Consider the following 12,357-nt stretch of genomic DNA (forward strand, 5'->3'; position numbering starts at 1 on the left):
TTTTTTTTTACTTTTTCTCTCCATAATCATTTTCCCCGTTCCGACGGAATTCTTCATTTTGTTCATTGGTATTTTTTTTACACTGTTGTGATTAAGCTTGAATAACTTTTTTTAAAAATATTATTTGGTATAGAATTAAAGAGGGATGCACGCCCTTTTATATAACACAAAAAAAGTTCATAAAATCAAAATTGAATTTGATGTGACTGTCGCAACATCTCACATGAACATAAATTAGGAGAGAAAGAGTTAAAGTGTATAAGTATGAGCCCTTGTAGGTTTTTTTTATTAACTCATTACAAAATATTAATTGCAGTTTTGACGTTGTTCTAATAGACTGAGGCGGATTGGCTAGATGGTTAAGTAATTCAGAAATTAATTATCGTTCACTAGATGTCAAATTAAAAGCACTAATATGAAATGTTGTAATAATCGAATTTCTTTTTAAATTAAACAATATGTCTTTGTCCACTGGGGCTGAGAATGTTGATGCAATAGTATTGATTTAGAATGTCAGATTAAGTTATCATTATGTGTTAAAATATCTTCTCCTTTTAATGGAGCTACCCTTGTTGTTTCCATTTTCTTAGACTTAATACATGACCATAATTTCTTATTGTTATCCAAACATATTACTTTGTTTATATATCTTTATTGCAGCAGTTTGCTAATTTTTTGGGTTAAATTGTTTTTGCGCCCTCGAAAAGTGGAAAAGACGCTATAAGTTTTGTGTTCCCTGTCTGTCCGTTCTTCTGTCTGTGCGTCCGTCCCGTTTAGATCTCGTAAACTAGATAAGATAAGGAAAATATGACATCATAATATTTTAGACCATTCAAAGTTCTGATACAGCGGTTACATTTTTCTATTCTGAAAGCCAAAAATCTTATTTTTTAAATCAATTATACAAGCGTTTTTTTTTCTTCATAAAAATACACCATTTTTACAACTATTCACTATTAATAGTGACAAACACGGGAGACTTTTTAGTAAGGGAGATATATATTTACCATTTTTAAAACACATTTATGCAAACGGTTTTAGATTTTTTGTCAAAATCTTTTTTTCTTTACATTTGTATTGCTAAGTTAAGTAAGTTCTGTCATACTAACTACTACATTTACAAAAAAAAAATTTTTACTTTTTGTTTTTAAAGAGAAAAAATCTATATAGTATATATATAAGTGGAACATAATAATTTTTCCTATTATCGGAAAAAAAAAAAAAAGGCCATGCCGACCTGAAAAAAAAAGAGACAATATAGAAGAGATTGACCATTTACAAAACAATTAGATCAATTAGATACTCATAATACTCATATAAGACATCAGTTCACATACAACTTCACATTCACTTTCACCTATCCATTGGTCTCATGGACCTTTGGGGCACCACACAAGATCTTTCAACCTTCTTTCTCCATTCTTCTCTGTCATTTGCATTTGATAGAATTTCATTCTGATATTCTTTCTGAAAATATTGAAACCTGCCTTTTTACCTGCCTGGGTGGACCTTTCGAGGAACATTTTGAGTTTATGTTTTCACAAAAACTGTCTTTATAACCTTGTTAATTTTCAGTTACTTTTAACTCTTTCTGACTTAGATTCTTTAAATTTTCTATATAGGTTGTCCTTCTGTCTGCAAAGTTTGTTTAATTTGTTATTAAACCAGCATTTGTTAATTTTGTTACATGCATCCTTATTTTGTGTTGAATTTTCTAAACTTTTTTAAGATGGCTTTTAATGAAATTCGAGAGGTCATCAACTGATTGGTTAATGTCTTTTTCTGATAAGAAAGTTTGTTGAAAGTTTAATGCAGCTCTGTGTAATTGAGTTAGGTTGCATTTATTCTAAAGTAAGATTTTGGTTTTATATTGATATTTGCTTTATAAGATAAAGATTCTAATGATATCAAGGTCTGATAGTTGATTAATAATGTCGCCATAATCTACCACTAATCCAGGATTATAAGTTAAGAAGACACCTATCACTTAAAAATGACCAGCCTTAGGCATAGACAGCCGCCTAGGCCCTCCAATTGGTAGGGGCCTCGGATAAGAAAAAATTGCGAAACATGGTTCAAATCTCAAACAGAGCCTAACTATCTAGCTCTATGTCTACTAGCCTAATTATAAATCTCTACTATGATTTAAGGTTTATTCATGAATGTTTAGACCTATTTATTAATTAATCTACAGTTGTTAAAAGAACATTGTTTCTTCCTTTAGGGTTTGGGCCAATGCATAACCTATAGTCTGGTGATCATGAATCATCAATTGTCCATGAAGCACATTCGTGCTATCGGTGCTTGGATTGAGTTGGAAATTTGGTTCATGACATCTGTACGAAGATGTTTAAGAAGCTTAAGGAACTCTAATTGAGCCCTATGCAAATTGCGCTATTTGAATGTAACTTAATTGTTGATTTAGATATAGATACAAGAAGGTTTTTAATTTATAACATATTTTTCGGTCTTAATTTTTTTTTCTTCATTTGGGTCCACCCATTTCACTTTACCTAGGGCCTCCATTAACCTAAGGCCGGCCCTGATTTAAATATCGTGAGTACCTTCATCAACTCATTGTTGTCCTGGTGACTTAGTGTGGCGTAGAAGTGGAACATGAACTTTGGCTTGTTCCCGTACATGTAATACAAGTCACGTGGCCAATTCAGCCAAATCTTGTGGATGGGGGTGGAACCCCTGCAGTATGGTCTGTATCTCTTCATCTTCCTCAATAGCTCCACGCCCAAATAGTAAGGCCTCATGAAGTAGTCCGTGGGAGGATTCTGAAAGCCGAGGAGTCTGGGGATAAAGATCATAAAGTTTGTTATGAAAGGCGCCAATTTAATTTTCAAATAAAACAGAAAAAAATATTATGTATAAATATAACTAGGATCTAAACCAGTGGTTCCCAAACTTTTTTGTCTCGTAGACCCCTTGCCATGTTTTCCGGTATTCGGTAGACCCCCTGGCTAGCTAATACTGCTGAACAGCAATTCTGCTGATTTATGAACTTCAAATGTGTTTTTCTTTAAAATTATTTCTAATGTATTAAGGTGAAGACTGAAAAATTATTATCAACCACATGCATGGACGTAGCTGGGAGGGGTGCAACCCCCCCCCCCCCACCCCCTTACAAATTTTGGCCCATGACCACATAAAGTTAACCTCATTGAATTTATGAATCACGTCTGTTAAATGAGCAATGTACGATTTCCACATGATTACATTTCAATTTGAAATTAGATCGCTGACACCCGGGAACTCGGATATAGTGTTAAAAGAAATAAACATAAGATTTTTGACAACCAGCATACTTCAGTAACTTCAGTGTGAAGAAGAAATGATGAAGTTCTTATCATTTTCTTAACACATATGGGCAAGTATTTAATGTGCTGGTTCGGTTAACTGCGTTAATAAATTGAAGATATTCAAGCATCTCTAACTTTTCACTATCCACAACAGGACCTAAACATGAAGGATGCTTCATCCCTTGCTACTGATAGTATAATTAAAGGGAGGGCCTTTTCTTTAAAGTATTCCTTCAAAACATTAAATATTGATTCGCTTTTATTGTCAATTATCAGTTTTCGCAAAAGGACGTTTTTCGTGGATTTCTTGATCCATAATGATAGATGAACATTCGCCAATAAAAAAGTTTTATTACCAGGCATGGTTGACTCCTCCACTTGTTTAAAGAAATATATTGTTTGCAAATAATTACATAAGAAACTTTCAATGTCACAACTCATGTCATCCATAGACCTTTGCATTGTTTTGTTGCTTAGAGAAGTTCTTTAATAAAATCAGATGTACACAATAGTTTTTAAAACTTCATCACAGCATCTCATCTCTGCCTGTGGTCCCTTCTGGGGCATAGGCCACCGACCAGCTTCCTCCAGGCATCTCGGTTCTGGCCGAGTCTCTCCAACACGTCTTGCCCATCTGCTTGGCATCTGCTTCCAAATCACGACGCCATGTATTCCTCGAACAATAGAATTAAAATTTTAAGTCGTACCTTTGATTAGGTATCAATAATTATGTTAGTATAAGATAATTGTTAATTCCACTATTATACGCAGTCATAATCACAACGTTAAATCGAGATCCAGTCTCGTAGACCCCCATTTACATTTCATAGACCCCCAATTCTTTTTTACACTTTCGTAGACCCCCCGGAAGTCGTCGTAGACCCCTGGGGGTCTATATAGACCACTTTGGGAATCATTGATCTAAACTAAATAAATAAATGCGATTGTTTTACATGTTACGGATGTTCCTTCAGAGTTGAAGATAGTTTACTTCCTAGTCCAAACCTCCCGCAGGACGACGGGGGATGGGAGCGGGTAGGGTTTGAACCCGGGACCATCGATAAATCCAAACGACAGTCCAGCATGCAAACCGCACGACCAGACAGCCATTTTTAAGTTGTATTACGGTTATCTGCTCTTTATTTTCATGGTTATTCTAAGTTTTTACACCTCTTTAAGCAATAAAATTCACAATAGAAAGCGATATGGGAGAATGTTGGAGTGATGTAATGGAACCACTGACATTTAAATCTATGTAGTATGTATATATATTTTATTTATAGGTCGGTGAATGGAACCTTCAAGAATGCTTAATAAATGCAATGGAAAGATTGCGAGAGATTTTAAAATAAATTAATACATTAAACAATGTCATGGTCGACATATTGAAAGATCTTTGTTGCCAACTACTTTACAAAGCAGAAATGCTAAAGAAATTTGATTTTGCGGTACATACAAAGTTGTAAAATTTGTTATCTACTTTTGAATAAATGTCTCATAAATACTTCTGTATTCTATATCACAGAAAGTTCCGCAAATGTTTAGATCTGATATATGCATTTTATGGTTGTTATGATTTTTATATCTTGCTTCAGTGTCGGGGGGGGGGGGTCCAAATTTGAAAATCCCCCCGCGGACCCCCACTTGAAGGGGGTGCCAATAGGAGTGTTCGAAATGTGTTTTTACATAAATTATTACGACATTATCTCATGTCATGATGTCGAATGTCAAACTTCAGGGGCCCTTAAAGAGGTCAAGCCCCCCCCCCCGGCCCCCAAATCTTTAGCTACACCATTGTCTTGCTTGGTGAAAAAATATGACTACAGATAAGTCTGATCTCTTGACAGCGTGGCATATTGTGTATGTGTTACGCAGTATTAGCAAAGACTTTTGTTTATCTGCATATCGTATCCCATATTTTGTTTACCTACATATCGTATCCCATATATCAGGATATAACAATAACTACCAAATAGCCCAAGGGAAAAGTGTTATCATGCAGCGTTGTCTGTTGCATAGCTCGGCCAATCAACTGAATGTCTGGCTGCTTTCATTGGATTAGTTCCTATTTGTATTTCGTATCACTCTGGGTTACAGTCGGGAGCTTGCCGACTTCGGTGAGATCTAGGCAGGGGACACAAATAACAGCCAGGCCTATTACGGGATGCCGTTTTTCTTTTTTCTTTTTTTTTTTTAGTTTCGTTGTCTCCCCTGGATCCTCATAACAAATGCAGTGAAAATGCAAACGGGCTCTGCTGTTGGCCGGGAGATAGTCCGGAGCGCATGAATAATGTATCCAATTAAAATCTCAGATTAAATCGCAGACGATGATTCCTGGAGCGAGGCAGAATCAGGAAGACCTTATCGTGCCAATAGATAACTGCGAGCCAGCCAGGAGTTAGGACAGGGGAACTCATTTCTAGCACTATGATACCGCCTTCCTGTATAAATACATTAGGATAATAGAAGACCAGATTAGACCGACACCAAAACAACAATGGCCGAGTGCAAGGGAGATCACTAATTAACACAAAGAGAAATCCATGGATTTGTTTACAATGCAGTCATATTTTTTTTTTAGCAAAGTCAATCATAAGATAAGATAGAACAGATTGTTTATGTTTGAGTCTGGTGGTAAAGTCATTACACTAATGTAAACTTCCCTTTAGATACCTACATGATCTATCATTGGTAGTGGCGTACTGAGTGTGCCAGGCACAGTAGGCAGAAAAGCCTCCCTCCCTCCCACCCAACAGTGTACGTAATCAATATTCGTAACCAATGCAACAAACTAAAGATCTGCATATACAGCAGACCAAGCTATCTAAAGTAACGACAGAAATATATAGTTTATGTAGTGCTTTGAAACCCATTTAGCGCACCTTCGCTCCGGCGCCCTACCATAAGTACATAACTGATCATAGGTCAGACCATGTAAAGAACTGCTTTTGTGGTATGCGTTCCTGACTGTCATCACGATGCCTCCGAGTTCGAACCCTGCCGCCCTGCAAAAGGCTTTGGCTTTATTTCTGAAGGAAAGTTCCTAATGTATAAACACAATCATAAAAATAATAAGACCCACAGCCATAAGGAATATATTATCATTCAAGTTACATCAAATAAGACACACACAAAATTAAAACTATATCTACCAGGACTAACCTATATCTTTGATATCAGTGAACAGAAATAATGCACAACAAAATAGCAGAATGGTGATCTTTTTTTTTTTTACATTAGAGTATTTACCGATAGACAGAAAACCATGCAGACAGACAATCGGATATTATAAAAGTTACCTCAAATTAAATGGCGCCATGTAGACTTCAGAATCTGCCCACGAAGTTAGATAACCCGCTTTTTCAAAGTCTTTCCATATCCAAGGGAAGTCATCCACCGGTTTGGCCCCTTTGAACTTTCGTCTGGCCTCGTGCATCTCCGTTTCATGTTTGCCTGGGGAATGGAGACAAAGAGTTATCAGTCACCATTGGGACACAGCTAGAGTCTCTAGCAACCCTCACAATAAGTCTTGAACAATTTCTTACTCTCTGCGGGATGGAGACTTCACGTGAAAAGAGAATTTCTTCCCGAGACTTGACGAGATTTTCACGCTAACGAGACGTGAACTAAAGTGAACTTCAAAATGGCTAACGAAATAAAATTTACAAACAGAAGAGCTTCAAAACATTTTTAGGCTGAAATACTTGAAATGCAGCACACGTGTAACTTTTTAAACAAGCAAAAAATATATATATTTAAAAAAAAAAAAACTTATCTAAAGGGGAAGACCTCTATTATATAACTATATCTACCAATAATGTGAAAGTTATCTGGGAGAAGATTTTCCGTGCTGCCTGTGGGCGCTCAGTAAAAACCGGCTCTGCTCGAGTCAAACCTCGGGCCCCCATCATAGGTAGCCAAGCTGAGCCCAGTTCAAGCGTACTTGGCCTCGCTTCTCAATAATTTTACACTATATTAGTAAAAAAAATTGTATGTCCCATGTTCAGGTAAAAATGCATATGATATTTAATTAGGCTAAAACAAAAACATGTGACCTACACTTTGTGCAACATATGACACAGATATGGCTATTGACTGCTAAAGGTCAATTTCTTCTAACTCATGGATATGTAAATAAGGCTATTGAGTGCTGATATTCAATCTGTTTTTGTCATTTGCATTTTTCTTCAAATGTAACTTTTCTATGGCTCTCAAATGTGTGTTTGTTCATGTTGCTGCTATGTAAGAAGAACATTATGTATTGCATTGTCTTACCCATGTTAGTGACCTACTTGCCCGTGGTGGCATAGTACACCAAAGATCTTCAATGGGATCTCTTATTCACACACAAACTGATGTAAATGTGGTGCATCACTTTCTGCATATGAGCAGCATTATACCTGACTCATCACTGATATGGGACACAGATAACCTGTTGGCTACTCCAAATGTGCGAAGTGTTCCGTTAAGGGCAAAGTTTAGGAAACACTGATCTAGACAGACAATACTAAATGTATTTGATTGGAAATATTTGTATGAATTGTTTTTGTTGAGCGCAACTTTCACGCTTATATCCAGTTACCTTTGTGGATTAATTCAGGGAAGGTGGGTATTTAGGAGAAGGCTTCCGTGCTGCCTTTTATAAAGCTATTTTTTTTTAAAGTTGCTTGAGTCTGAATTCGAACGCGAGGTCTCGAGCATTCATGATGGGAAGCCGACACGTTAACCACTGAGCTAATCAAGTACTTTTTTAGAGTTGTATAATCTAAAAAAAAGTCTATAGTATAAATATATTTGAGAATGATCTAATTCTCAATTCTCACTATTTACTCTTAGCTTACTACATTTTATATATAACAAAATTCAGACCAATAATTGGCAAAGAAAGTTTACATGAAGAGACCAACAATAATGGCATAAGATTAGTGGATTTTGCATCAGGAAAAGGAATGTCTATCAGCAGCACAAAATTCCAACATAAGAATATTCACAAGGTAACCTGGATCTCACCTGATGGCAACACCCAGAATCAAATAGATCATATACTCATAGATAAGAGACATGGATCAGACATACTAGATGTAAGAAGTTTCAGAGGAGCTAATGCTGACTCAGACCACCTACTAGTAAAAGCGAAATTTAGACAAAGAATAAGTACCATACCTAATTACCAAAGAAAGAGAGCACAGCAATATGATAGTCAAAAACTCACAAAGGATCCACTTGTTGCAGAAACTTATAGAATGGCACTCCAAACACAACTGACAACATTAGAAAAGGACTGCAAAAATAACATAAATGAGCATTGGGAAATAATAAAGCATGCTATCAAAAGAACAGCAGAAGAGGTAGTTGGATTTAAACAAAAGAACGAGAAAATAGGGTGGTATGATGATGAATGCAGACTATAGAAGAGAAGAACAATGCCCGAATGATAATGCTACAGAGAGAAACCAGGAACACTAGACAGCAATACAATGAAGCAAGAAGAAGGGCCACAAAAGTTGTAAGAAAGAAAAAACGGGAATGGGAAAAGTCCAAGATCACTCAAATTGAGGAACTAGCAAAGGAGTGAGACATGAGAGGAATGTATATGAAAATTAAAGATGACAAGAACGGATTTCAAGCTAGATCACACATGTGTGAGAACAAAGATGGTCAGCTTATTACAGAAAACAGCAAAGTCATTGAGAGATGGGCTGAATACTTTGAGGAGATCCTAAATACCACTGAAGATGGAGACAATGGAGAATATGAACTGCCGCATGGGGGACCAGATCCCTTAGTGAACCCTCCAACACTCATTGAAACATCAGAAATAATTAGGACCATGAAGAATCACAAAGCACCAGGAGAGGACCAAATCACAGCAGAACTAATTAAATATGGAGGGAAAGACTTACATTCCCAAATACACAGACTAATATCAAGAATTTGGGAAGAAGAAGTAATACCAACAGAATGGGAAACGGCTCTTATAACCCCAATACACAAAAAAAGGATCCAAGTTAAAGTGCTGTAATTACAGAGGAATCTCTCTACTAAATGTGACTTATAAGATACTGTCTAGGCTTATAACTAAGAGACTTGGAAAATATTCAGAAGAAATCTTAGGTGACTACCAATGTGGTTTCAGACCCAACAAATCCACAACCGACCACATCTTCACACTAAGATGTATACTAGAAAAATGCCATGAATACAACATACCAATCCACCAACTCTTTATAGACTATAAAATGGCTTATGACAGTATCAGAAGGAAATACCTATATGACACACTACAGGATTTTGGAATACCCAACAAGCTGACAAGACTTATACATATGACATTAAACAACTCAAAAAGCAAAGTCATAATACAAGGAGAACACTCACGGGAATTTAGGATTAAACGAGGATTAAGACAAGGAGACGCACTTTCCTGCATGCTTTTCAATTTAACACTGGAGAGAGTTATAAGAAATATACACATAAACACAAGGGGAACTATTACTAACTACTTCAGGAGAGAAAACATGGGTCCACAACCAACAGGGACGATATACAGCCAACCTCTACAATACCTTGCTTATGCCGATGACATTGCCTTACTGGGTAAAGAAACCTCTGACATCGCTAGACCCTTCATACAACTAGAAGAAGCATCTCGACCAGCAGGACTTGAGGTCAATGACAGTAAAACCAAGTACATCACAATGACAAGAGACAATCAAACAGAAGGACAAAATATCAAAATCAAAGACCACGAATTTGAAAACGTCCAAACTTTCAAATATCTAGGAAGTACTATTAATTTCAAAAATGACCTACTAACAGAAATAAAGGAAAGAATAGCAGCAGGCAACAGGGCATTTTATAGCACCCACCATTTACTTAAGAGCAAAATGATTTCAAGTAAAACCAAGAAAATAATATACAAAACTATAATAAGACCAGCAGCAATGTATGGAAGTGAGGCCTGGACACTGACAAAGACATCTGAAAATTTACTTAACACTTGGGAAAGAAAAATTCTTAGGAAAATCTATGGTGCCATAAAGGATGAAACAGGGTGGAGGACACGCACTAACCATGAGTTATATCAATTATATGAAGACCCACCAATAGTGAACGAAATAAAAAATAACAGACTACGTTGGGCAGGTCACCTTGAAAGAATGTCAGACAACAGAGGGGCGAAAATCGTATACAGGCAAAAACCAAAAGGCAGGCGACTCAAAGGCAGACCCCGAATGCGATGGATTAATGATGTGGAAGCAGATCTGAAGCAGCTTGGGGTTAGAGCGTGGAGAAGAAAGGCCCAGGAGAGATCTGAATGGAAGGATGTGTTAAAGCAGGCCAGAGCCCTCCATGGGCTGTAGCGCCACTGGGATGGATGGATGGAATTAATTACAACTAATTCATCGATTAATTGTTTTATTTTATGATTTATTCGTGTATTGTCATCCAAAATGAATAGCCTACTTGTGCAAAGTTTCAACTTGATCTGAGAATGGGAAGTGGGAGATATAGCGTGTGGAAGAAAGCCATCAATGTTGCCTGATATAAATGTGTACAAAAAACAAAACACTTATTGGAGGGAAAAATAATTTGTAAATATGGTAATTAAGAATATGTTAATTATCAAAACCATTATGAAGTTTTCTTTACAAATGCGTTGTGTTTGATATAATCTTTACAGTAGCACAATGTCAAGAGTCCAGATATTTTTCAATTCCAATGGACTAAGTCTCTACACAAAGCTTATCTCTCCTTGGTTTCTATATAAGAACGAAACAGATTTCGTTACGACTAATTGATTAACTAATTAGATTTTTTAAATTGATTAGTCTGTTGTTGTCGACAATGAATAATTGTGCAAAGCTTCAAGTTGATCTCAGAATGGGAAGTGGGAGAAATAACGTGTACAAGATTTGTGACAGACAGACAGACAGAGCCAGTTGATATAAGCTTTGTAACAATATCTAATATTTTATTGCCCCAGTTTAAGTATATTTGCACATTTAAAACTTTCATTGTAGGTGAATTTAATTATCTGTCACCTTCACACCTGGAGGAGAATGTCAATGGGGCCTGACCTGGTCTACATTTCATACAGAGAAAAGAGATGTAGATAATTAGTGATGTCTAGACACGGGTCTCCATGGACGTCACATTTATCAGAGTCACTAGCAGTCGTATTGAGTAGTGAATGTAATTAGGTGGATGGTTGTTTTTTGGTAGTGCAACGAATATTAAGAAAAGATGTGTGTGTGTGTGTGTGTGTGTGTGTGATTACATGGGCGTGAGTGGATTATGGTAAAGTTTATGTTTGCGTATGTGGGAGACTAGGTATATGTGGGCTTATGTCAGTGTCGCTGTGAATGAGTATGTAATGTATTCATGTGAGTGTGCGTGTACATTAGTATATGATTCGATGTTTTGTCTTATCTTATCTTATAACTTACAGACGTTGCTTCAGAAAAGAAGACAATTACGTCCAAGTAAAGAGTAAAGTTCCTCCTTTCAGACCTTCCATAGAGCAGACGATGTAAAGGTCACCTGTTTCTGTGGCCCATGGTTAACGAGGGTGTCATGTGGCCAGCACAACGATCAACCGACATTGCATTTCCCCAACTAGTGTCAGGTACCCATTAGAGTTGGGTGGAATCAGAGGCGCCACAAAGATTCCAAAATTAAAAATCCCAGTCTTCACCAGGATTTGAACCAGGGAACTCTCGGTTCGGAAGCCAAGTACGTTACCCCTCAGCCATTGCGCCCTACGCGTAACCATGGAGCAATGTGTCAATCTTGTCGTGCATGTCAATCTGTGTCTCAACTCTCTTAAGTTATTGTTTTTTCATGCTATAGCATTTATAATTATACTAAAACTATTTAAATTGTGCTAAATCTGAACAGCCAGGACGATAATAAATGCGTAGTCAGGATTTAAAAAAAAAACAGGGAAAAAAAACACAGTTTATACAAAAGTCTTCAGAATAGTAATAAATATATCAAACAAAGGCTGAACAGAACGAGGTCTGACGTCATTCTTGGAATGCCCGAT

General features: G+C 36.7%; 1 protein-coding gene across 2 annotated transcripts in view; it reads right to left on the reverse strand.

The window, feature by feature from the left end:
* The window catches only part of LOC106053482 (uncharacterized), a 58,553-nt gene that overhangs the window by 8,907 nt on the left and 37,289 nt on the right, over positions 1-12,357 (reverse strand). For both annotated transcript variants that reach the window (XM_056005801.1, XM_056005802.1), the window contains exons 3-4: positions 6,608-6,761; positions 2,565-2,799 (exon numbers count right to left, since the gene is read on the reverse strand). In XM_056005801.1, coding sequence (XP_055861776.1) covers positions 2,565-2,799; positions 6,608-6,761 — 389 coding nt within the window. The remainder of the gene's footprint in view (positions 1-2,564; positions 2,800-6,607; positions 6,762-12,357) is intronic.

Source organism: Biomphalaria glabrata, chromosome 12 (assembly GCF_947242115.1).
Source record: "Biomphalaria glabrata chromosome 12, xgBioGlab47.1, whole genome shotgun sequence".
Lineage (NCBI taxonomy): Eukaryota > Metazoa > Mollusca > Gastropoda > Planorbidae > Biomphalaria > Biomphalaria glabrata.